This window comes from Arvicanthis niloticus, chromosome 24 (genome assembly GCF_011762505.2).
Source record: "Arvicanthis niloticus isolate mArvNil1 chromosome 24, mArvNil1.pat.X, whole genome shotgun sequence".
Taxonomy (NCBI): Eukaryota; Metazoa; Chordata; class Mammalia; order Rodentia; family Muridae; genus Arvicanthis; species Arvicanthis niloticus.
The window spans coordinates 3,389,104-3,414,319 of record NC_133432.1 but is presented as its reverse complement, the minus strand read 5'-3'; the positions used below and the strand labels follow the sequence as shown (position 1 = coordinate 3,414,319).

Sequence of the window (25,216 nt, the reverse complement as noted above, 5' to 3'; positions counted from 1 at the left end):
TGTGTGAGTGTGTGCATGTGTGTGAGGTATGCATGTGTGTGTACATACATGGGTGTGTGAAGTATGCTGTGGTGTGTTTGTGATGTGCATGTGCACACGTGTGTGTGCATGTGTGTGTGCATACATGTGTGGTGTGTGTGCGTATGTGGGTGTGTGAAGTGTGTATGTGTGTATGTGCATAGGTGTGTGATGTGTGTATATGGTGTGTATGTGTGCGTGCATGGGCATATTGTGTGTGTGTGTATGTGCACAGGTGTGTGGTGTGTGTAGTGTGTATGTGTGTGTTTGAATGGGTGTGTGGTGTGTGTCTGTGTGTTGGAGGGGGACATTCTAAAGCACTGCTCTTGACAAGCAAGCCTTCGGGTGATTGGAAAGCAGCCACTGGGTTTCACACTCGGTGCTCAGGCAGGTCCAACTGTGATGGGACAGGAAGTGACAGGCAAGAAACAGGAATGGAGGCAGCTGCCGTGGAGAAGCATGAAGCTTTTGTTTCAGCACACAGGGCCGCCTGCTTCTTGCTGAATGATGCAAGGTCACTGCCCACATGGTGGCCAGCCCCTCTCAGTCTTGCTGTGTCTGGAGGCTGAGAGGTGGGGGATGGGATGGAAACGAGCAAAGCCATTTGCAGTCGGCCGTTACATGTTTCTTTTCTTGATTGCAGAATGGGTGCCAAGCACAGAACCGAAAGCTTTTCCTTTGTTTTCCTAACCAACTGCCTATGAGGTCAGCATTGTAGAGCCCAGATAGTGGGGCTTCCTGGAGGGTAGGAGGCAAGGTAGAACAGGTCTGGGGATGGGCGGGTCCTGGCTCACTGCCTATTGCTTATGCTTGTCCTGCGTGGTCCAGCATGAAGCAGGGGCCAGTGAGCGCAGCCAGCCCTGTGCTCCATCCTCATGAAGCTGTTTAACCCGTCATGATCTGGCAATATCTCGCAAGTGCTGCACTGGCCGCATTCTCTAGGAAAGAAGCCCATGGATGAAGCTATGACCTCCAGTGTCATGGCCTCTATCAAAATGCCATAGTCCAAGTGGCTTATAAACCACAACAGTTGGTTTCTCAATATCTGTAGTCTGCAAGTCCAGGTTCACTGTGCCAGCAGATTCAGTGTCTGACCCATAGGCATCTGTCTTCTCTATGCTGGTGTGGAGGAATGGGACCATTAGGTTGTTGGGGTTCTCCTCCCATGTGTGTGTGTGTGTGTGTGTCTGTCTGTCTGTCTGTCTGTCTCTCTCTGTGTGTGTGTGTGTCTGTGTGTCTGTCTCTGTGTGTGTATATGTGTGTGTTTGTCTCTGTGTGTGTGTGTCTGTGTGTCTGTCTGTGTGTCTGTCTGTGTGTGTGTATCTGTCTCTTTTTGTGTGTGTGTGTGTGTCTGTGTGTCTGTCTGTCTGCCTGTCTGTCTGTCTGTGTGCAGGCCAGAGGTCAAACACAGATGAAGCCCCTGTCCACCTTGGGCTTTGAGACAGGGTCTCTTACTGGCCTGGAGCTGACTAATTAGCATAGCTGGCTAGTAATGTGCGGGAGCCACCTGTCTGCCCCTCCTCAGCCCTGAGGTGACATACAACTGTCACACACCAGCTTTCAAATATCAGGTTAGGTCCTCACATTTGTGTGGCCACTGAACCATCTCCCCAGCTCTACAAGAGAGTCGCCCTCAGGAGTCTATTGTCTAACCCTAATGGGGTATAATCACCACCTAAGAATTCAGGGGCTGGCAAAGACCCTATGTTTTCCTGTCCCCGTCAGCCATCCCTCAGTGCTGTTGTATCCCCAGATTCCAGAGCCCTATCCCTGTGTGATCAGAATAGAAGTAGCGATTCCCAGCCAGGGGTGGGATGCTTTTCTCAAAGCTTTGTTTTAACCAGCATCCTGGCCATCTTTGGCATGTGGCAGCCCTTCCACACTTGTCCCCATTGTTACAGAGCCAAGAGGCAGCCAGAGCCAGAGTGCACTTTGCTTGCTTCCACCTCACTGCTGGTCTTGTCTAACAGCTTCGTCCTCCTTGCCCAGATCTGACATCTGATGTTCCCTTCTGTTTTTAAATAAATTATGAGACTTCTCTAGTAGGTAAACAGGGGTTTGTTTCCCTAAGAGGGACGGCATGGAGATTTTTTTTATTTACTGAGGGAAACACTGCTTGCCTGCCACCTTCCTCCTTTAAAAAAAACACCCTTTATATATGACCTGTAATTCCCTCACACACTATTCAAGACCCTGGCTTCCGGGATGTGGCACACAGCTACCACAAACTGCTGCATAAAAATGGAGCCTGGTATCCCAGAACAGAAGCTGCCTGTTGCCCACCACCCCCGCCGCCATCCCCATGCCCCCTTGAAGAGTTGATTTCATGCAAATCTTTTTTTCTTTTAGGGGAAATGATTTTAACTGCCCCCCTACCCTCCACTTCATGAAGCCATCAGAGGTCTCATAAAATACTTCACCGAGACACAACTGGGGTACCCGATGCTCCAGCACCCCACTTATTGAAGCTGCCCTCTGAGCTTGCCCTTAAATAAATAAACCACACCTTCGTGTTTCCCCTCCATGCTTGGAAAAGCGAATTACTTACTCAGCATACCTCTGGGGTGATGTTTTATCCAGTCAGAAAGAATGCTCTGTAAGCCCATGTCTTCCTCAGTAGTAGCTCCTGGGTTCATTCACTCAGATGTACTTAGTTGAGTTTAATTATAGATAGAAATTGCACCTCAGAAAGCAACACAAAAATCATTTACACAGCTGGAGTCTCCACATCAAGTCATGTGACTCACTCGAGGCTGGGGTAGGGTAGGCCTTTACGGAGACAAAATAACACTCACCTACCCACCCCCGCCCCAGGCTTAGCAGCTCTCTAGATCCCGAGAATCAAGGTTTCTAGTGATTTTGTTTTTCTTCTTGACACAGGATAAGTGAAGAAGCTGGAGATTCTGAGAGGATGAGAACAGCGTCGTCGGCCCTGAGGGGAGCCTGGGATGCTCCCAGAGATACCTCAAGGGTTGGTTCTGTGTCTCGCCACCCAGTCTTCTCACAAAAACCCTACCATGCGGGGGATGGGGAAGGCTTTGCTGTCCACAGAAAAAGCACCCCAGAGCGGCCAGGTTCCCTGTCCTCGTCTCCCTCTTCCCAGAGCAAGGCTGCATCACCCCTGTCCAGAGACAAGCTACCCAGCCCGTCGGCTGCCCTCTCAGAGTTCGTGGAAGAGCTCCGCAGGAAGAGAGCCCAGAGAGGCCAAGGTTCCACTCTACATCTGGGGGATGGACCCATGCTCCCCATTTTTCAGACGACCGGAGCTTCCTCACTGAGGAGGGGCAGAGCCAACAGCGATGAGGGAGACCTCTCACTGAGGACCCAGGGGAAATCTCCGCTGGGAGCAGAGGGGGACCCTGGAGCCACAGCCGGTCTCTCCCGGTCCACCAGTCTCAAGTGTATCTCCTCAGAGGGCACCGAGAGCGTTACCCTATTGCCTGACAAGCAGAAGACACGCTTTGGCTCCTGCGAGTCCCTCTTAGAATCGGGACCCAGCACGAGGAGAAAGCTGAGTTCCCCCACGGGACTCTTATCACCTACACTCCGTCCCAGGAGGCGGTGTCTGGAGTCCTCCGTGGACGACGCCGTCTGCTTAGACCTAGGCAAAGAACCTCTCGTCTTCCAGAACCGACAGTTCTCTCATCTGATGGAAGAAACTCTAGACAGCGACCCGTTCAGCTGGAAGCTTCCGAGCCTCAACTACAGAGGCCAGACCAAAGTGGACTTTGATGACTTCCTCCCGGCCATCAGGAAGAAGGATGCTCCTTCATCTGGGGCTGCCAAAGATGGGAAGGAGGCTTCAAAGCATCCGGGCGTCCACTTTGACATGGGAGAGGCCGCAGACCGCTCCTTTGTCTCCGGGATCAAAACCATTTTGAAGAAGAACCCGGAGGCCAAGGAGGACCCCGCTCACCTCTCTGACTCTGACTCCTCCTCCAGCTCCATCGTGTCCTTCAAAAGGATGGACAGCGTCGGAAGTGGTCCAAGAGTCCCGAGACTCCAAGGTGATGGTGGGGAGCGGATGTCCCCTGAGCACAGAGAGCCTGGCTCTGCCAGGGGATGTGACGATGTCGAAAGCATAATGAGGAAGTACCTCCAGCAATAGGGACCGCTGCAGGTAAGGACAGACGGACAGATGGGAAGGACAGTCGGCAGCTCAGGCAGTCTCCGGGGAAATGGAGGCTTGCTTAGCTTTAACCCTGGGGTGGCTTGCTTCCAGGTGTCAGAGTCTGTAGTCAAAATCACAGATGTCACTGTAAGATGCAGGAGGATGCATCAGAAAGCAGAGGGTCCAGGAGGAGGATGTTACAGGGATGGGGGCGGGGCCTGGGGTGAGACAGCTCAGTGGGCAAAATGCTTTCCCAGCAAGGATGATGGCTTGAGTTGGGATTCCCAGCACCCGTGTGACAGCCAAGCAGGCATGATGGCCAACCATCAACCTCAGAACCAAGGAGGTGGACACAGGGGAGCACCGCCTGGCATCTAGGCTTGCGTTTGCCACACAGAAAAGCCCTGGGTTCAGCAAGACCCTGACTGAACATGTAAGATGGGAAGAGACTAAAGAAGGCACTTGAAGTCAGCCTCACCCACACATGTGTGTCCACATATGTGTAAAAAGAGAGAATGATGGGTTTGGAGAGATGGTCCAATCAATAGAGCCTTGTAAGCCTCAGGCCCTGGGGTTTAACCCTGGGGGTTAAACAATCAAATGGGGTTTGATCCTCACAATCCATGTAGAAATGTGCATGTAGTAGTATCTGCTTGTAACCCTAGCACCAGAGAAGTATGCACAGCGGGTGGCTGGGCTCCCTGGCCAGCCATACTAGTCTAATCCGCAAGTCCTAGGTTTACTGCTGTCCCCAAAAGCAAGGTGGATATCCCCTGAGGGACATGACCTGAGGTTGTCCTCTGACCCCGAAGGGCACACATGTACACAAAGATGGTGCCAGCCCTTAAGTGTGCCCACTGAGTCCTGTTTGCCCAACCCCTTTCCACTTGGGGTTTGAAGGGGCTGGTATGGCGTTCTGTCTACAGAATAGTCTTACTGAGCCACCCGAGGTCAGATTGGAGGATGCTTGCCCAACAGTGGGATCCACTGCTTGCTTTCTCTATAGAGGGAAACCAGAGTTCAGAATGGGAGATGGGAAATATATAGAGAGTCCCAGAGCAGCAGTGAGGGAGCAGCCAGGATTTTCTCCACCCCACCTCTGCTCCCAGTCCTCATCCTGCATCTTCCCTGAGACAAGCACAGGGCACATGTCTGTCACATGCAGACTGACCTCTATCGAACACATATATCGCCTGTGGGTTGCCATTAGCAACAACCCAAGAGGCTACCCATTTATCCTCAACTCACAGTTGAAGATCAGAGAGCTCAAAAGCACCTGGGCAGATCTGAGACACGGAGCCCCAGAATCCTCCCTTGCCGCTCCAAGGCTTGTCCTTCTGCCTGCCACCCAGGTGTCCTAGGCAAGGAAGGCAGAATGCTCTGTGGCCCTCAGCCAACACAAACACCCCACTGTGGGATCTCAAGACCCGAGGCAGAGGCACGAAGCAGCTGCACGCATCTGCTCAGTGTGTGAACAGCCACAGCCCCGAGGCCTCCTGGTCTGGGCTCAAGCTCCTGCCCCTTCGAGAGGCACCCCCGGCCCACTGTAAAGTCACTACCCCTTCCGCAGAGGCCTGCTTAGGCTATATATGAGCAAATTAATTTGACTTATCATGGCCTCCTCTGTGCTCTCAATTACCAAGTAAAGATCTGATATTCATTTACATGATTATGCTCTCAGGGACATGAGAAGCCGTTTCAAAGGCCAAGTAAAGACCATAGGTCCACAAGGGGATGGTGCCCGTACACGCTAGCCCAGAACACCTTGTCTCTGCCATTATTATTTTTTTTTAACTCAAGTGCCCTCCTTCCCTCCGAGGGAATGTCCACTGTACCGGTGAACACTGGCTACACGTCTCCCAGATTTCCAGGCTGGGGTTCCAAACCACACTGCACAGCTCCACTCCCCAGGCAAGCCCCAGCCTCAGCCTTATCCCTCCCCCACTGCTAGCCATGAGCTCATGGGCGAGCCATGGGGTCTTATCCTCAGTAGGGCAGTTAGTGGACAGTAGCCAGTACCTGAAGGTTTAATGAGAATTCAAAAGATCAGCAGGGTTGGTGGTACATATTTGTGATACCTGTGCTGGGGAGGCTTGGGCAAGAGAGTCACAAGTTCAAGGACCCTGTCTCAAATACACACACACACACACACACACACAAATATATACATACACACATATATACATATACATACACATATGTATGTACATACAGACAGACAGACACAAATATACACATATATACACACCCACGTATGTATGTATACATACACACATACAAATATACACATACACACATATATACATATTCACAGACACACACACATTTATACAGACATCCATATGCATTTATATAGACACACACATTCATACAGACATACATATACACAAATATACATCATACAAACACATATATACATACAAATACAGATATGTATATATACATACACATATATACACACAAGCATATATATGTACACATACACAAATACACACATATACATATATATACATTCATATAGACACACAGACATATATACACACACATACACATCCATACACACACACACACATACACACACACACACACACACACAAATACAAGAGCCAGGAACAGCCTGGCCTCTGCTCAGTCACTCTAACTTTATGTGCTGTGCAGGCCTGCCTCCTTATAAAGAGAAAAGGCCTTCCACTTATAAAGAGGAAAGGTTCACAGTGGCTCAGAGTTCTGGAAACTTCAATCCATGGATGCGCTGTGCGGCTTCAGGCCTGTGGGGAGTATCACAGTACAAAACTACTCCCTCAGGGCAGACAGAAAAGGAGAGAGAGCAGGAGACAAGGGTCCATGGTGGTTTACAGGGGGCAGGGGGTGTCTCCCAGTGGCCAGAAACAGCTTTTCAGCACCTCCCAAAGGCAAAGAAGCCTTTAAACTTGGGGCCTTTGGGGACAGTCCAGATCCAACAGCGAGTCCTTTAGAAATCTCTCCTGCCTTCCTCCAGTGGTGGCCCTTCAGCTCTCCACATTCTCTCTAGTAAGTGCCCCTCCTCCAGGCTCTGAGAACTCCAGGCTTGCCTTCCCCTCTTCCCCAGGATCCCTCCCCAGCTGGCATCTCAGGTCTGACTCTCTCTCTCACCTGTGTTTGTTTCCCCGCCTCCCCAGACACAGCTGCCGTCAAAAACTCCCTACTCCAGAGCGTTGGAGAGAAAGAGAGAGACACCCAGGCTCCTGGGGCCTGCTATCCAGAGCCAGACCACATGGCCACCCTCAAGACATGGGATGGGCCCAGAGAGACATGTCCTAGCAGGTCACCGGGCTGTGCATATGCTTGGTCTGTACTAAATAAAGTTGCCTTCCTGGAGTCGGTGTGGTTTCTCTGTTCACGCATGGCCATCTTGGACTCTGTAGGGTACAGGTGGGACAGTGAGGATCCCAGAGAATGGGATCAACACAAGTGCTTAGTATGGTGGACTGAACACTGCCCATTCCTTCCAGCCCTGTCTACAGGCGCTGGCCTGTCTCTCCATCTAGCCATTTCATTTTTTCAGAAGTGTGACCATTGCCTTCACAGATCCTTCCCCATCTGTCCCATGGGGTGTGTATGTGTGATATATGTATGCACATGTATGGGTGCATATGTGTGTACATGTATGAGTACATGTGTGTGTGTGCACATGCATGGGTACATATGTGTGCATGTACATGTACGGGTGCATATGTGTGTATGCACATGTACAAGTGCATATGTGTATATGAACATGTATGAGTGCATATATGTGCGCATGTATGGGTGCATATGTGTGTATGCACATGTACAAGTGCATATGTGTATATGAACATGTATGAGTGCATATGTGTGCGCATGTATGGGTGCATATGTGTGTATGCACATGTATGGGTGCATATGTGTGTACGTACATGTATGGGTGCATATGTGTGTACGCACATGTATGGGTGCATATGTGTGTATATGTACATGTACAGGTGCATATGGAGGCCAGGCACTAGATATCTTCCGCTGTCACTCTCTACCTTGAGTGTCCGAGCTTGCACTTGCTGACCCAGCTTGCCCAGCTGGCCCCAGGAGTCTAGGCCAATGCCCCTCCCTAGTGCTGAGATCACAGCTCTCCATGAGTTACTTCTTTATTTCTGTGATTAAAAACACCACGACCGAGGTAATATAGAGAAGGAAGGACTTATTTGGGCTTGCGGTTACAGAGGGACAGAGTTCATCGCCATCACAGTAACAAGCAGCAGACATGGCAGCTAAAGCTGGATGCGGAGGGCTCTTCTGTCATGAACCATTAGCACAAAACAGAGCCGAGGAACTGGACGTACTGGTCTTTAAACTCTTGGAACTCACCTCTAGTGACACACCTCCTCCAAGGCCATACTTCCCAAGCCTTCCCAAACAATGCCACCAACTGTTGACCGAGTACTCAAATAGATGAGCCTGCAGTGGACGTTCATTCAAACCGCCAGAACCACCCAGCCCAGCTTTCACCTGGGTGCTGGGGCTCTATGCTCAGGCCCGGATGCTTGTGCTACCAGCGCTATAGGACTGAACGCTCAGGCCCAGGTCATCTCCCTGGATTCACACATTTACCTCGGTCCTGTCCTGTCCTTTCTATTTCTCTGCTTTGTGAATACACAAAAACACGCACGCCAGCAGGAGCCTTCACGAATGAATGAACCCAACACCCTGAACACACAAGACAGGAAGAGATGTGTGTCCAGTGTGTTACAAAACCAGTGACTAGCCGGGCGGTGGTGGCACACGCCTTTAATCCCAGCACTTGGGAGGCAGAGGCAGGCGGATTTCTGAGTTCGAGGCCAGCCTAGTCTACAGAGTGAGTTCCAGGACAGCCAGGGCTACACAGAGAAACCCTGTCTCGAAAACCCAAAAAAGAAAAAAAAAAAAAAACCAAAAAACCCAAAAACTGGTGACTATGCACTCCCCCAGCCGCATCCACATGCCACCCCACCCATACTCAAAGCCACACCCACACTCAGTCCCTCCCACTCACAGCCACACCCACACTCAGCCCCACTCACACAATCCCACACCCATCCCCGCCCACACCTAGCCCCTCCCACACCAAGCCCCTTTCATGGTCAGCCCCTCCCAAACCAAGCTCCTCCTATGTCCAGCTCTTCCCACTCACAACCCCACCCACAGCCAGCGCCTCCCACACCAAGCCCCTCCCACACTAAGCTCTCCCCACCCACAGCCCCAGCATTCAGACTTTAGCACACTGGAGCCATAAACTGCATGAGGTACAACTTCCAGCCTCACAGCCAAGATACCTTTTTCTTTAAGCACCCTCAAAGGAGTCAGAATACTAATTACCAGTTAATAACAGCCAGCTATTGACCACTGATCACACACCCATGTGGCTGCTGCTGGGCCAGCATTTACATAGTTGCCCCTCTCATTGTCACACAAAGTCCTGAAAGATAACGGCAGAGACTCCTTCTTTCAAATATGAATTCCCTCCAGTGTCTCTGTCCCACCCCCAACTGTGTCCGTGTTGTGGGGGATCCATAGCCCGAGTCGCTGTGTGAATCGTGGGTGCACCTGGATTCTTCGAGAACAGAACAGCAGCCTTTAGGGTGTGTGTGTGTAATCCTCTCAGTTCTGAAGACTGGCAGCCAATAGCCAAGATTCCAGCCAACTGAGGAGTATGGGAAACTCTTTTCTCCCCAATTCCTCTCACCATCTTCCCTGTCTATGCATCTGAAACCACCCCATCCTAAGGAACTTCTTTTAAAGTTGATTTCCCATCTCTACATAAGGTCATATACTGGGACACTTGTTAGAACTTCGATGTTTCCCTTCGGTGGTGCTAGAGTGGACACAAACGAATCAAAACAGTGGTTAAGAGGAAAGGGAGGCACATTAGCTCTGAGCATGCTCAGTGGTGGGGGCGGGAGTGGGGTGGAGATTCAGCTCTGAGCATGCTCAGTGGGGACAGCTGGAAAGAGCCATTGAGGGGATTGGGCTTGGGGTGCAGGCCTCCAGATGCAGCATACCTAGGGTGCAACAGACTTCTTATGTTCCCACAAGTGTCTTCCATTATCCCACTGAAAGCTCCACTGAGGAACCTGGAGCCTCCCGTTTTCCAGAGCAGGGAGAGAGTTCATCAGTTTGTCGGGGGAGCATTCAGAACATCGGGGTTCAGAGATCCCACCAAAGGGCTCACAGGGTTACAGAGCCTCTGCCAACTCACCCCTCTCTCTGAGCTTCAGCCTCTTACTCCCCGCTGTGTGAACACTGGATCACAGAGTAGAAGTGAGTGGAAGTGGATACACACAAGCTATTTCATTTGCTAGAGACCCCACAACAGAATCGTAGCGGCTGCATGGCCTCAGGCACAAGGGTTTACTTCAAGTGCTTATAAGGCGTGGTTCGGAAACCACATGTCCTGGGTGTGGCTTCTTCCGGGGCCTCTCTCTGTGACCTTCATATGACAGAACTATCTTCTCTGTCCTTCCACACACCTTCATTCTGTCTGTCCCCACCCTGCCCATCTGGAGTCTCTCTTGAGTATGCGAAATTCCTTTCCCAGCACTCAGAATGACGAGAGCCCACCCTAATAACTAGGTTGAAGGTAATCTCTTCTGGAAAGTTCCCTGCTATAAACATGACCCCAGTTGATGGTACTGAGCACCCTTTCAGTTTTAGAGGGCCACGGTTTGGCTCACAGCATACATATACTATGCAGTTGCGAGTGGTGGTTTAACACATTAATAACTGTATTAACAATGTGTGACCATCACATAAATATGTCCCATCTCCCTCCTAATCTCATCCCCAAAGCAAGGCCCTTTTGACACCGACAGCAAAGTCACATGACCCTCCTGGCATTCGACTTTCATGGCACTTCCTAGCCTGAAGAACAGGAGCCCCTGTGAGAGTCTCCACACCTAACCAAGATATGCAGGCATCTACACAGTGCTGGGCACTGCTCCCCATGCTGAGGAGACAGTGGGACAGGCAGAGTGTGGTGATTTGAATATGTTTGGCCCAGGGAATAATACTATTAAGAGCCATGGCCTTGTTGGGGTGGGTGTGTCCTTGTTGAAAGAAGTGTGTCACTGTGGTAGTTTGGCCAGTCTTCTGTTTGCCTTTGGAACAAGATGTAGAACTCTCAGCTCCTCCTGCACCATGACTGCCTGGATGCTGCCATGTTCCTGCCGTGATGATCATGGACTGAACCTCTGAACCTGTAAGCCAGCCCCAATTAAATGTTGTTCTTGTAAGAGTTGCATTGGTCATGGTGTCTCTTTACAGCAAGAGAAACTCTAAGATTTAAAAAGGCCCTACTTTTCTGTGTAATTGTGAAGACACAGACAAGAAGCAGGTAAACAAATCCAGCAGCCGACAGAGAAGCTGTGGGGAGAATAAAGCTGAGAAAACATTTGTTTTTGGAAACATTTTTTATAATGGAAGGAAGCTGTTGTCGGTCCTCAATCATGTATACAGACGCCTCCGGAAAGGTCAAACCTAACAGCAGTGAAGCTTTTCTTCTTCAGCAAGGAACAGAAATTCTAAAGAGGATCATTAAGAGTCAATTTGCTAAGCCAGGCATCGTGGCTCAAGCCTGTGATCCCGGCACTGAGGCCAGGTAGGAGGCTGGGGTGCTGGAGGACAGTCTGTGTTTTATAGATAAAGTCGGTCTCAAAACAACAATAGCAAAACAAGCTCAAGGAGGTGCCCATGGCACAAGCATGCACTCATATTCTCAAGAACCAATGTGAAAAGGCAGGGTACAGCTTTATTTATCTCCAGTACTGAGAGGTCACTACTGGACAGCTCCCTGGACAGCTGGCCCAGCTGAGTCTGGGTTGCTAAGTTCAACAGGAGACTTCCACAAAAATAACAAGGTTGAGAGAGACAGAGGAAAACACCAGACGTCTGCCGCTGGCCTAGACTCATGTGTGCGTGCGCACACACACTGCACTCCAATGTACCATCATACAACACATCCCAGATGTGAAGATGTCAGGGCCACAGAGCAGATCCAGGTGTGTAAGTGTCCATGCCAACTTTTCTTCTTACTTCCATGAAGAGGAAGTCATTTTAAGCACTGTGCCCAGATCTCAGAAAACCCTTAGACAGTAAGAACTAGGGGGTCACAAGGAAAACCCCCAAAGTGAGGCTCAGACAGTGGTTGGTCTGGAACGAGGACTGTCACCCCAGCACTCAGGGTGTGGAGGCAGGAGGGAGCAGAAATGCAGGGTTATCCTGGGCTACATAGTGAGTTCAAGGCCAGTCTGGGATTTATGTGAGACTGTATGTCAGAAAATAAAAAGAGAAAAAGGAAATAGGGAAGGGGGAAAATGGTAGGGGAGGGGAGAAAGAAGGAAGAGAGGGAAGAAAGGGTGGGGGAGGGGGAAAGAAGGAAGGGAGGGAAGAAAGGGTGGGGGAGGGGGAAAGAGGGAAGGGAGGGAAGAAAGGGTGGGGGAGGGGGGAAAGGGCAGGGAGGGAAAAGAAAATTCCACTGAAGACAGGCTGAGTTTCGAAGTTAGTTAATATTTATCCATCCAGCCGTTGAGGGTGGGGGTCGCAGCACAGCTTGCAGCCCCAGCTTCTCAGTGAACACAGTTAACAACAACTTACAAATATAATATACAGTACAGGCAATGTAGGACTCTATTAAAATCCTTTGCTTGCATCCGAGTGAGATCTGAGGAAATTATTTGAGGTAACAAAAACCCTCCCTCCCAAAATGGAAGGGGCACCCGGAAGACAGCCCTTCAAGCCCTGAGACGGGAGCAACCCCATGGACACCAGGACTGACTTGGGCTTTGGGGTACAGCTGTGACTTGGATTTCCTGGGACTAGAAAGGTTGCTCTGGTGACTGACTCAGAAGATATTTTGAGGAGTGGGAGCTGAACTAGGGGAACCCTCTTGGTGCCCTAGGTTCCTGGACACCCAGCAGCATTCACCAGAGTCAGGACAGTGCCTGGTTTCACATCTTTACAGTCCTCTTCCTGCCCTCAATGGCATCAGCTGGGAATTGGAGAAGACCCAGTCTGCCTGTGAGGAAAAGAGAAGGCAATCGAGGGCCAGACATATGAACAGCCCCCAGGCCTCCCCTTCCAACTCTCTCACACCCTTCTCTGCACAAGTGAAGAGCTGTTCTTCAGCCTCCAGGAACCTGGTGGAGCAAGAACCTGGTGAAGCAGTTCTGGCCTCAGGGTTAGAGAATATTTATGCCCTCTTTTCCAAAGGTAAAGGATTTCTTAGGGACGCTGATTAGCGCACAAGCAGCCTCCAGGCTGCACTGTAAATATGCAGAATGGAGTGTCCATGGCCCCCATTCGTCCAGAAAACTAGAACAAATACACCCGAAGGCTGTAAATACAGGGCTGGTCTCTCCAGCTGGGAATTTCTTCCGTTCTGTTTCCTGCCCTCTGTTCACGAGTTGGACGGTTTATGGATGCTCTCAACAAAATGCCTCTGGGATGTTTGCCAGGTACCAGGCACTGCGCTAAGCAACAGAGAGCCCTGCCTCTGTAGCTCCTAATAGCTAAATAACAGAAAAAGGTAACGGTGTGTGTCACATTGAAAAATAACTACAATATTGGTAACAATGTTGCTTTATTGCTTGGTAGGTTTGAGGTCTACTTTGTATATGCCCTCAAACGGAAAGCTTGTTGTTAGATCTGGTTTTGACAAATGCCTGTCAAGGTGGATCATTTCTTAATCACTTCAAGGACAGGAGAGACTGCTTAGTGGTTAGAACACATGCTGCCGTATCCTAGAGTTTGGTTGCCCATCACCCACGGAAGTCAGGTGGCTCACACCTATAAGGTCATCTCCAGGGGACCTGGGCCTCATTCTCTGCCCTTCAAGGGTATGACACTCACATGTACAAGCATGTACATACTCTCACACAGACTTCCATAAATAAAATCTTTTAATCACTTCAGTAGATCATTTCCTATTTCCTCCGTTTTAAAGCGTCCTCCACGGTACTGACTAATATTTCATTGTAAGAATGGTCAGTCTTTCTATGACTTTCCTGCAGCTGACTGTCCCCAGTTTGCAGTGTAGACACTCCAGTAATACCCTCACCTTGGACATTGGATTCATTTCTATGGGCTTTTGTTCTCTGCCTCCTGGATAAACACCTACTGACTAAACATCAGAATCTTATAATACTGTGCACTTAACTGGGATAAATTCCATCAGGAATGTCCATCCTCTCTCAGTGCCACTCACAGTGGCTGGGAATGGTAGACCCAGGTCTTCCTCAGTGTGGCCCCCAGTGGCTGGAACAGGCAGCTACATTTTGTCCTGGTGGCTGCACAGCAGAGCCTCTTTGTGCTTTCACTGGGCATTCCTCTAATGTCTACCAAAGCTGAGTGTCCTTTTCAAGTGTTTTGCACATGTTCTTGCATATAATATCTGCTCAAGTCTTTATTGGCACTCTTGTCTCTTTATCACCCAGTTTTGAGATTTTTTTATGTCTTCTGTAGGGGGGTCCTTAGTCAGTAGTCTCTTTTGCAAGTGGCCCACCCCCAGGCCCCAGTCTGTAGCATGTCTATTTATTTTCTTAAAAATGTATTTAGGGGCCTGGCAATATGGCTGCATTGGTAGAGTGTTTTCCTAGCATGCACAAAGCCCCAGGTTCAGTTCCCAACACTACATAAAACTGGGCCTAATGGCCACAGGAGGTAAGGGCAGGAGGATCAGGAGTTTGGGGTCAGCCACAGCTACATGACAAATCCCAGAGCAGCCTGGTGTATATGAATCCCTGTCTCAAAAAGCAATCATTAAAAAAAAATAAGTGTATTTAAGACAAACACATTGCCAACTGTCTTAATTACGTCTCTGTCGCCATGATTAGACACCTTGATCAAGGCAACTAACAGAATAAAGAGTTTGTTGGGAGTTTACAGTTCAGAGGGTAAGTCCATGACTATTATGGCAGGGAACATGGCAGCAGGTAGGCAGGGGGCCAAGAAAGTAGCTGAGAGCTCACATCTTGATCCATGAGCATGAGGCAGAGAGACATGCCTGGAACAGTGCAAGTCTTGTGGAGCCTCAAAGCCAACGCCCAATGGCACCTCCTCTAACAAGGCCACACCTCCTCTAATAAGGCCACACCTCCTGCAACAAGGCCACACCTCCTCTAACAAGGCCACACCTCCCTCTAATGAGGCCACACCTCCTCTAACAAGGCCACACCTCCTCTAACAAGGCCACACCTCCTAATCCTTCCCAAGTAGTTCCATCAACTGGGGACCATTCAGGACTATGATCCTGTGGGGACCATTCTCATTCAAACTCCCACAGCAACTGGACCATCCCCCAGCCCTTTAGCAGGTGTCCTAAGATGAAGCAGACATTTTTATTTGGGTGAGTTCCCGTTTATTATTTTCCCATTACTATCCATACTATATGGACCCTTTCTAAAAAATCTTAGGTCATCAGACCTAAACGGTCATCTTTCCTGTTTTCTATCTGTAGCTCTCCTAGTAACAGGCTTGCGATCATTCATAAGTCACAGGATCATTCATAAGTCACAGAGACACACCAGTGCTCAGTCTCAAGAGCCATCCAGTTATCCAGTGGTGTGAATCCTTCAATTGCCCGGGGGGGGGGGCTTCTTTTGCTTTCTCTTCCTTCCTTTTGTCTGACACTGATCTGGAGCTGATGGCTGTGTGCTGGATCTGGATTTGACCAGCAGATAGATGAGTCTCTGTGTACAGAGAGCACCTTGAGTAAGGAGGGGGATGGTGGGTGTGGACAGGAAAGACATGAGAGGGAGGGGAGTCGAGTGGCTGTTGAAGGCTGGGTAAGATGCAAAGTTCAAGTCTGAGGAGAGAAGATCTGTGGGAGAGGAAGTCATGTGGGCCAATTCTCCAAGGTTGTCTCTGGGGAACATTCCTTCCATGGCAGTGACCATGACCAGCCATGGCAATGGTCACAATCTCTCCTCCTTCATCTGATCCTGGCACTGTTGTGTGAGCTCAGCAGTCCCACCAGAAGAGCAGAGTGCTTCCTCCAAGTGAGCATTTTCTCAAGTCATTAGACATTAAGGGAAGAGGACATGCATTCCGAGCATGGGCCACAAGCAGGCTGCATCCTTCTGTATCTGTGTCAACTCTGGGAGCACACCCAGGCCTCCTGGCTGCTTCACAGAACACAGCCAGTTCACTCTGGCCATCTAGACAAAACCAAACACCAGCCAGCTTGTCAGCTGAGTCAGTTAGAAATAAGAGACATGCACAGAGTTAGAAATGAGCACAAGATGTTTGTGGAAAATCCACCTGGGTGGATGGACTCAGGCAGGGGAAGACTTCAGACCCCAAGGAAGATGTGGTACCTGTTGTGAGAAGGGTCTGCTTCAAGCTTTACAGCATGGCTTGGCTCAACTATGACAATGTGATACCAAGGCAAAGATACCCTCTTTGGACTCCAGTAAAAAGTAGACATGGCTGGGCTCTGGCCTCTGCTGAGTTCAGTCACTAGCCCAGGGCTTGGCTGCAAGTCTGTCATCTTTGAAAGCTGATGGAGAGGCTGGAGGTCCTATAAGCTGGTCACCATGGAGTAACCATGAGCCTCTCCGATCGTGACAGAATTCTTTCTTAAGCACAATGCATAGCTCAGCTCACAGGCCTTCCCCGAGGCAGGCAGGAGAACCTCACCAAGACTACAGAACCAAGCCAAGCACCTCACAAACAGTCCCAGGCACACAGGCATTCCACACAGAGCCCTGCACGCTCTTGGGTTGTCATGAGCATTTATTATACGGCATTACTGTGGCAAAAATAGCTGTACAGTGAGTGAGCTCTGTAGTGCACTTCCCATGGGGTGTGGGCCAGGCACAAGCCTGGGGCTCTGCTCCAGCCAGATCAACAAGTACACAGCGGTTATTTTTTTTATTGCCAGGAAGCCCGACTCTGCCAGACAACCCTCGGCCATTTAACAATGTCTATGCTTCCAACTTCATTAAGCATCAATTTGTAAAGATGAGACAATTGTGGCACGCTGGCAGCCTCCGGGGCTAGGGAGGAGGGGAACCAGAGCAAGCAATTGAATGCAGAGGCTGTCAGGGAGCCTTAAGGTACCTGTTAATAATTCATGTCCATCACTGTGCACTTTCGAGCTGGGGCATAGGGTCGTCGCGGCTGCTGTGTGCTCATTGAGCCTGGGAAGTGGCCTCAAGGGAGAAGAGGGACTTTAACTCTCAACCTGCACAAGCTCTCAGAATTACTGTGAAGTGGGCGCCATGGCTAGCAGAAAGGCCTCCTGTTTCCTCCAGATATCGCCAGCACCTCTCTCTACCACCTTCACTGGGGGACTCTAGACTCTCCAAGTGAAGGCTGGAGAGATAGCACAGTCTATAAAACACTTGCCTTGGAAGTGCAAAGACCAGAGTTCAATACCCAGAAACCCCTGTAAAAGAAGCTGGGTGTTCTAAGTGCTACTGTTATCACAGTGCTGCCGATGCAGAGATGGGCGAACCAAGTCTCAATGGCCCGCCAGCTGAGTCTAAATGGTGAGCTCCAGGCCAGTGATAGAACCTGCATCAAAATAGCAAGGTAGATAGTGTCAAGAGACACCCACAGTTGGCCTTCACTCATGCATGAGCACACACACACTCACACACACACACACTCACACACACGCAAACGTACACACATACCTCATGCACACAAACACTTTCTGGTGCACACAATATACACTCACATACTCACTCATACTCACACACACACCTCATGCACCCACATTCACACACTTCACGCACACACACACACACAATCCACATACACACGCACACATGTGCACATACACACTCATACTCACACACTCACATACACACTCATACACACACCTACCTCATGCACAGACTCACACGCACCTCATGCACACACACTCACATAGACATCTCATACACTCATACACACACCCACACACCTCATGCACACACATTCGTACACTCACACACACCCCATGCACACACACACGCACACCTCATGTACACACACATGGCAGGGCCAAGGGAGAGAATACCTCACTGCTGTCCACTCCTACCTGCCATGCAGTCACAGTCCCCAGAAGAGCCACCCCTTGTGAAGGATGTAGTCACTGCTCTCCTAGACCCTGTTTCTACTCTTAACCCCTTAGGGCTGTCCCATCCCAACAGTCAGCGGGATCATGCTAAAAATAAAAAAGTCACACCAGTGCACTACTGCATTCACATCCTCCAGCCCTTCTGCCTGCTGGATTCTGCTCACTAGTAGGTGTGGAAGACATAACTGCCCACAGTGGGGCAGCTGAAGACACCAGTATGGTGTCACCTGCAGTTCTCTGTCTGCACGCCTCATCTTAATGGAACAGGATGGGGTGGCAATGGTGAGGACACACAAAAGGACCTTGCTTGTGTGGCTTACGGCTAGAGCTGATCACTGTGGCTCAGATAAGGCTTCAGCAGGATATGCAAGCTGGCCTCCACGACTGTTGGAGCCTCCTCTCTGTGAGGAGGCTCAGTCAGAGTACAGCATTGGGAAAGAGGACACTGAAATCTCAGGAGTTTGCACACTGAGCCTCAGGGCCACAGTGTACCCACTGTCTCTGTCTCTCATCTGCCTCTGTGTGTGTGTGTGTGTGTGTGTACACATATGTCCTGTGTATCGAATGACAGTCATCTGCATGCCTCTGTGTGTGTACATGTCCTGCATATCAAAGGACACTTATCTGCCTGACTCTGTGTGTGTGTGTGTGTGTACACATATGTCCTGCGTATCAAAGGAGACAGTTTACTAAGGGGAGAGGCATCACCAATGTGGCGCACAGTGTCTGGGGCCATGAGTTAGCCTGTTTCTGTCCAGTATAGCAGCTGCACAGAGCTATGGGTACCTTAGAATGCAGCTAATCCAAGCTCAGATAAGCCATGAGTCTCAGGTACGTGCCAGATTGCAAACATGCAGGTCACATGAAAGAAATGGAGGGCACACCTTTACCAACTTTATAAACATTACATAAGAGTAAAAGCATATGGGGTTAAACAAAATACATGTTGACATCTGTCCTGGCCTGTCATTGACCAGTAAGGCTGGTGGACGTGGGAGGTTGCTAGCACTGGACTTGCCAGCGGTGTGCACCTGCTACACCCGACACAGCTGCTGCTACGATTTGGCTGGTTTCTGGGCCTCTGCCTATAGTTGATTCCTTCCTCTCACAGAAATGAAACACTGCAGAAAAACTGCCTGGCTCTCTTTTGCGTTCCTGCATGCACATGAGTGTGCACACTTGTGTGGGTATCCACATGCCTGTACGTGTGCACAGAGGTCTCCCTCTATTGCTCGCCATGATACTTTTTTAGATTCTCCACCTTTTGTTTTGTTTCTGAGCCACTCTCCCACCGAGCCCGGAGCTCACAGTTTCTCTCATACTGGCTGACTGACCGTGGAGCCCTCCTGTCTGGTCTACCCAATGCTGAAGGGACAGATGCATGCCACCACACCTGGGCTTCCATGCGGATGCTGGAGAGCCAACTGGGGTCTCTGTGCTCACACAGGAAGTGTTGTCCCCAAGGAGCCATCTCTTCACCTCCATGTCTGACTCTCTGAACCTGGGACCCACCATTTCACTCCACAACTATGGGGTTCTGAACAGTAGCAAGAGTAAGTATTAAGCAGTGCTGTGCCTTACAGAGCCACAAACGTGTAACTGATGTCCAAATGTCAGAGAGCTTGCTGGTTGTCTCCCCTGCCTGGTGCGTGCGTACGTGTGTGTGTGTGTGTGTGTGTGTGTGTGTGTGTGTGTGTGTGTTGTACATTTGTGTGCATGCCTCTGTGTGTCCATGTGTACCTGTGTCTGTGTGTGTATACATATGTCCTGTGTATCGAACAACACTCATCTATATGCCTCTGTGTGTGTGTGTGTGTGTGTGTGTGTGTGTGTGGTGTGTGTACATATGTCCTGTGTATCAAAGGACACTCATCTTTCTGCCTCTGTGTGTGTGTACATATATCTTGCATATAGAAGGACACAGTTCACTGAGGGAAGGGGTATGGCCAGCCCCCAGATCAGGGAGACATGATGTCCAGTAAAGGACATGGCGGCAGTGGAGAGCAAAGTCAACAATCTGGAGACCCAAGAAACATTTCACAGGGGCAGAAAGCCAAGGCTAAAACGAGTGGAAGGCCAGAGATTTGCTATAAATGCAATTATTTCAAGTGCTGCAGACACCAGATCTTGTTTTTAGAAAATTGTTTTCAATGCCAGGCTGCTCAGACTCGCAGGTCACATTTGCCGTTTATTTAACTATCGGGAGTGAGGCGTATCGATTCCCGATGAGATAATGAACATGCATGCATGTGTACACTTTAAAGCACTTGGCAAATAGGAAGCAATAGTTATCTTGCTTGGTAATGTGCTCCCGCCCCATAGACACAGATGTGTGACCGCTTCCTTCACTGTGGAATCCCTGAGCCTGGGATTTAAGAACACAAGCAAATTGAACAGCTGAGTGGCTGGGGAAGAACTGAGGGACAGTGGCTCTGGATGCCTAAGCTTGTTTCCAGCCCACACCTCACTGGGACTCTCCGTGCCTCAGTTTCCTCCTCTGTAACCATGGAAAACAAGCCAGCAAGGAAGCCCCTGTGAAATGCGGAGCATGGAGGCTGGCCTTCAGAAAGGACACAAGAAGTGTCACAAAGGATGGCCTCAGGAAGCACGGGCCCCATTTATTTGCAGTGGGAAATTAGATCATAAATCAAATGAGCAACGCGAACTCCAGTTGGAGATTTATTAAAGACACGACAACCCTGACAACTTGGCTACTCGCATAGCTGGGAGCGGTAGAGGAAACAGGAGCCGGTCACCTGTGGCTAGACCTGGACAGAAATGCGCTTTTGAGTCTTAACTACACACCACAAGCTGCAGCACAGGCTCCAGACTTAGATTTGAGCCAAGGTATAGGGCAGCAAGGCAGGCTGAGTAGGAGGGTCCAAAACCAGACTGTGGGTAGGCAGACATTTAGAGCTCAGAAGTACCCTCGGGCCAGGCCAGGGGCAAGTTCAGGGCTCTGTATCCCGCAGGCCTGGTACGGAGGGAATGGAGGTACAGGCCATGCTGTATGGCGGGCATCTTAATGTGTAGTGACTACAGTGATGAAGGGCAGGGAAGGAGAGCCACACGGCCCCGCCCCTTTCTGGCTCTCACTGACTGCGCACCACTGCACTCACCTTCAGGCTCCTCATCTGACAGTGAAGACCAGAGATGTTGTCCTTCCCGAGTGTCACCATGAATCTTGTATTTCACTGCAGATTCAACCTTAGTGTATGCACATGAGTGTGCATGTGTGTGTTGTGTGCATGTGTGTAGACATGAGTGTGTATCTGTGTGGGTGCATGCTTGTGTGTCTCTGTACATGTGTGTGTGTGCATGTGTGTGGATACTCATATCCCTTTGTGTGTGCTTACATGTGGATGTACAGTCATGTGCCTCTGTGCAAGTGTGTGCACTCAAGTGTCTCCATGTGTGCATGTGTGTATACATGTCCACTCATGTCCCGTTGTATGTGCTCACATGTGGATATAAAACTGTTTGTCTCTGTGCATGTGTGTGTACACTCATGTGCCTCCTGTCCATGCATGTATGTGTGCATGTGTGTACACTCGCGTGCCTTTGTATGTACTTATGTGTGGATGTACAGTCATGTGTCTCTGTGCATGTGTGCATACCCATGTGCCTCTACGTGCACTCGTGTGTGTGTGTGTACACTCACATGCCTCTGTATATGTGTGTGCACACTTGTGTGCCTCTGTGCATGCATGTGTGTGTATACTCATGTGCCTCTGTGTGTGCTCATGTTTGGATGTACACTCATGGGCCCCTGTGCATGTGTGTGCATACTTATATGTCTCTGTGTGAACTCATGTGTGTGCACACTCGTGTGTCTCTGTGCATGCATGTGTGTGTACACTCATGTGCCACTATACATGTGTACATGCATACTCATGTACCTCTGTGTGCACTCGTGTGTGTGTGTGTGTGTGTGTGTGTGCCTATGTAGAAGGCCAAGGTCTGAGCTCAACCTCAGGTGTTCCTCAGGGCACACATCCATCTCATTTTGTCAAGATAGGGTCTCTCACTAGGGTTCCCTAACGAGGCTGGGTTGCCTTGCTAGGCAATCCCAGTAATCCCCCTGTCGCCACCTCTCCAGCACTGGGATCACAAGTGTGAACCACTGTACCTGATTTGTTTGCAGGTTCCAAGAATCAAACTTTGGTTCTCAGGCTTTCATACCACGTACTTCACAGACAGAGCCACCTCCCCAGCTCTGGGCTTCAGTGTTGTTGCTTATGACCTCAAAGAGGAGACCCCAGAAAGTCAGGCTACTAATAGGTCCCATTGCAGGTTCTGAGGATGGCTTTAGTTAGGTAGAAAAGTTGCCAGAAATGTCTCACTTCTGAGGAGGGAGGTGATAAGCCAGTGTCTAGGTGTGGGTTGTAGGAAGACACTCACCAAAACAGGCACACTGCCATTTATTGAGCATCCTTTGTCTTCTGATGCATCCTGGGTATTTTGTCCATATGATGTCACTCAGTTCTTATACCTGAGCAGTAGTTAGACAATCTTTCCATTTTGCAGAGAGCAAACAAGTATTTGTGGGGGATAAATCGGGCCAATGTCACATGGCCAAGAAAGGAAAACACTACACTTGAGCCAAGCTTTGCACTGAGTAAGGGTAATTTTCTTCCTAAAGGGAAGACTCACTCACTTGCAGTAAAACTTCACTTCAGGAAAAACAGGACTAAGACAAAAGCCTCGCATCCATCTTCTCAGCCCAGCGCTGAAGCCACCGAGGGGCTCCTTGCTCATCACTCCTGACAAGTTCCTCTCTCCTCAGAATTATTGAAATGTCTTCTTTTACAATCCGCTGGACTTTTTTTATGCATAACAAGCATGAATATAAAACGTACAACATTTTAAATGTGTGTAACAATTTAGAAAGCTCAAGTGAGAGCACAGTTAAATGCAGTCATCTTCCAGTGTCTGTGGGGATGGATTTCGCGCCCCTATTATGGGCAACCAAAGCTCAAACAAGCAAAAATTTCAGTGTGTTAAGTGTGGATATAGTTTCTTCTGAACCTCCCTGACCTGGTGGGTTAAACACACCGACGCAGGAACCACGGACACCAAGGCTGGCTATGGATCCTTTGACACATTCCTCTCTGCACTTATAAGACACACCAAGGAGATGTCATGTGCCCGCAGATATTCTCCCCGATTGTGGAGTGGAGAGCGGCAACATGGACGGGCCACCAAGCATTTCCCAGGTGCCCCATAAATACCCACGGCCAGTTCTGATCCTGTGCTTGCATCAACGTGGCCTTGATGGAGACCTTGCAGTAGGTGTGGCCTTGTTGGAGTGGGTGTGGCCTTGTTGGAGGAGGTGTGGCCCTGTTGGAGGAGGTGTGGCCTTGTTGAGGGAGGTGTGGCCTTGTTGGAGGAGGTGTGGCCTTATGTGTCTTGGACCATGTATTAGAGGTCACCTGGAGCAGTCCAGTTCCAGCTATGCTGTGAGCTGGCTCGGTCAGACTCTGAGACTTATGCAGGTGCATGAGTAGACTCTTCAACCTTGCTGCAAGTTGCTTTGAGTTGGCCTGTGCTTTGTTCTTCTGGAGAATAAGCAAGCTCATTTCAAGTTAGCAGACCAGTGAGGGCAAGAGAGGGCAGCCACCAGTTACTCATATCTTTTATCAGTCACAGCTTCAGTAGGAACAATGAACACGGGCTCTGCCTCCCTCCCTTCCCTCACCTACTGTGATGGTTTGTATATGCTCAGACCAGGGAGTGACACGATTAGAAGGTGTGGCCCTGTTGGAGGAGGTGTGGCCCTGTTGGAGGAGGTGTGGCCTTGTAAGAGTAGGTGTGGCCCTGTTGGAGGGGTGTGGCCTTGTTGGAGTAGGAATGGTCTTGAAGAAGGTGTGGCCCTGTTGGAGGAGGTGTGTCACTGGGTGTGGGTTTCAAGACCCTCCACCTAGTTGTCTGGAAGTCAGTCTTCTAGCAGCCTTCAGATGAAGATGTAGAACTCTCAGCTCCTCCTGCACCATGCCTTCCTGGAAGCTGCCATGCTTCCACTTTGATGATAATGGACTAAACCTCTGAACCTGTAAGCCAGCCCTGATTAGATGTTTTCCTTATAAGAGTTGCCTTGGTCATGGTGTCTGTTCACAGCAGTAAAACCCTAACTGAGACACCTACTATGGAAAAGATTCAACATTCTTTCCCTGGGCTTCATGTAAGAAGAATCAAGGACCTGGAGGTGGAGAACTTTAATCCGGAGGAAGTGAGAAGAGAAAAATTTGAAGTCAGGTGCTAAGGTGGAGATGATGGTGGTGGTGATGATGGTGGTGGTGGTGATGATGGTGATGATGACAATAATAATGATGATGATTTAAAGGTGAAAGTTATGGAGTATGCTGTTGGTTTATGTCAGTTTGACACAAATCTAGATATATTTGGGAAGAGAGACTCAACTGAGGAATTGCCTCCACCAGATTGGCCTGTAAGCAAGTCTGTGGAACATTTTTTAAATTAAATGATTAATGTGGGCGGGCCCAACTCACCGTGGGAGGAGTCACCCACAAGTGGGTAGTCCTGGGTTGTATAAGACCTCAGTCTAAGCAAGCCACATTGAGGAAGTCAGTAAGCAATGTGTTTCCATGGCCTCTGCTTTAGTTTCTGCCTCTAGGTTTCTTTCTTGGCTTCCCTCAATGGAGTGTGACTTGGGACACAAAAGTCAAATAAATCCTCTGCTTCCCAAGTTGTTTTTGGCCAGTGTTTTATCATGGGAATAGATATCAGGCTTAGACACACGGAGTTTGGGAAGGGAGTCACTTCAGCCCAGGTTAGGAGGAAGAGGGGGTTTTGAGTGTCTGTGAGGCATGGGCTGAGCATCTCTGGAGGGAGGTTGCTGGTGACAGTGGGCACAGAAGTCATCTTGTGAGTCCTTTTGGGTAACTACAGATTTGGGTTCGATTTCTAAGAGGCCTAAAAGCGTATTATGTGAATTATAAAAACCCTCACTCAAGCTCAGATTATGCCACACCTCAAAT

General features: G+C 49.6%; 1 protein-coding gene across 1 annotated transcript in view; it reads left to right on the top strand.

The window, feature by feature from the left end:
- The window catches only part of Myo18b (myosin XVIIIB), a 186,033-nt gene extending 178,554 nt beyond the window's left edge, over positions 1-7,479 (top strand). The window contains exons 43-44 of the mRNA XM_076922279.1: positions 2,899-4,138; positions 7,288-7,479. Of these exons, the coding sequence (XP_076778394.1) occupies positions 2,899-4,126 (1,228 nt within the window). The 3' untranslated portion in view covers positions 4,127-4,138; positions 7,288-7,479. The remainder of the gene's footprint in view (positions 1-2,898; positions 4,139-7,287) is intronic.
- Positions 7,480-25,216: the final 17,737 nt, after the last annotated feature.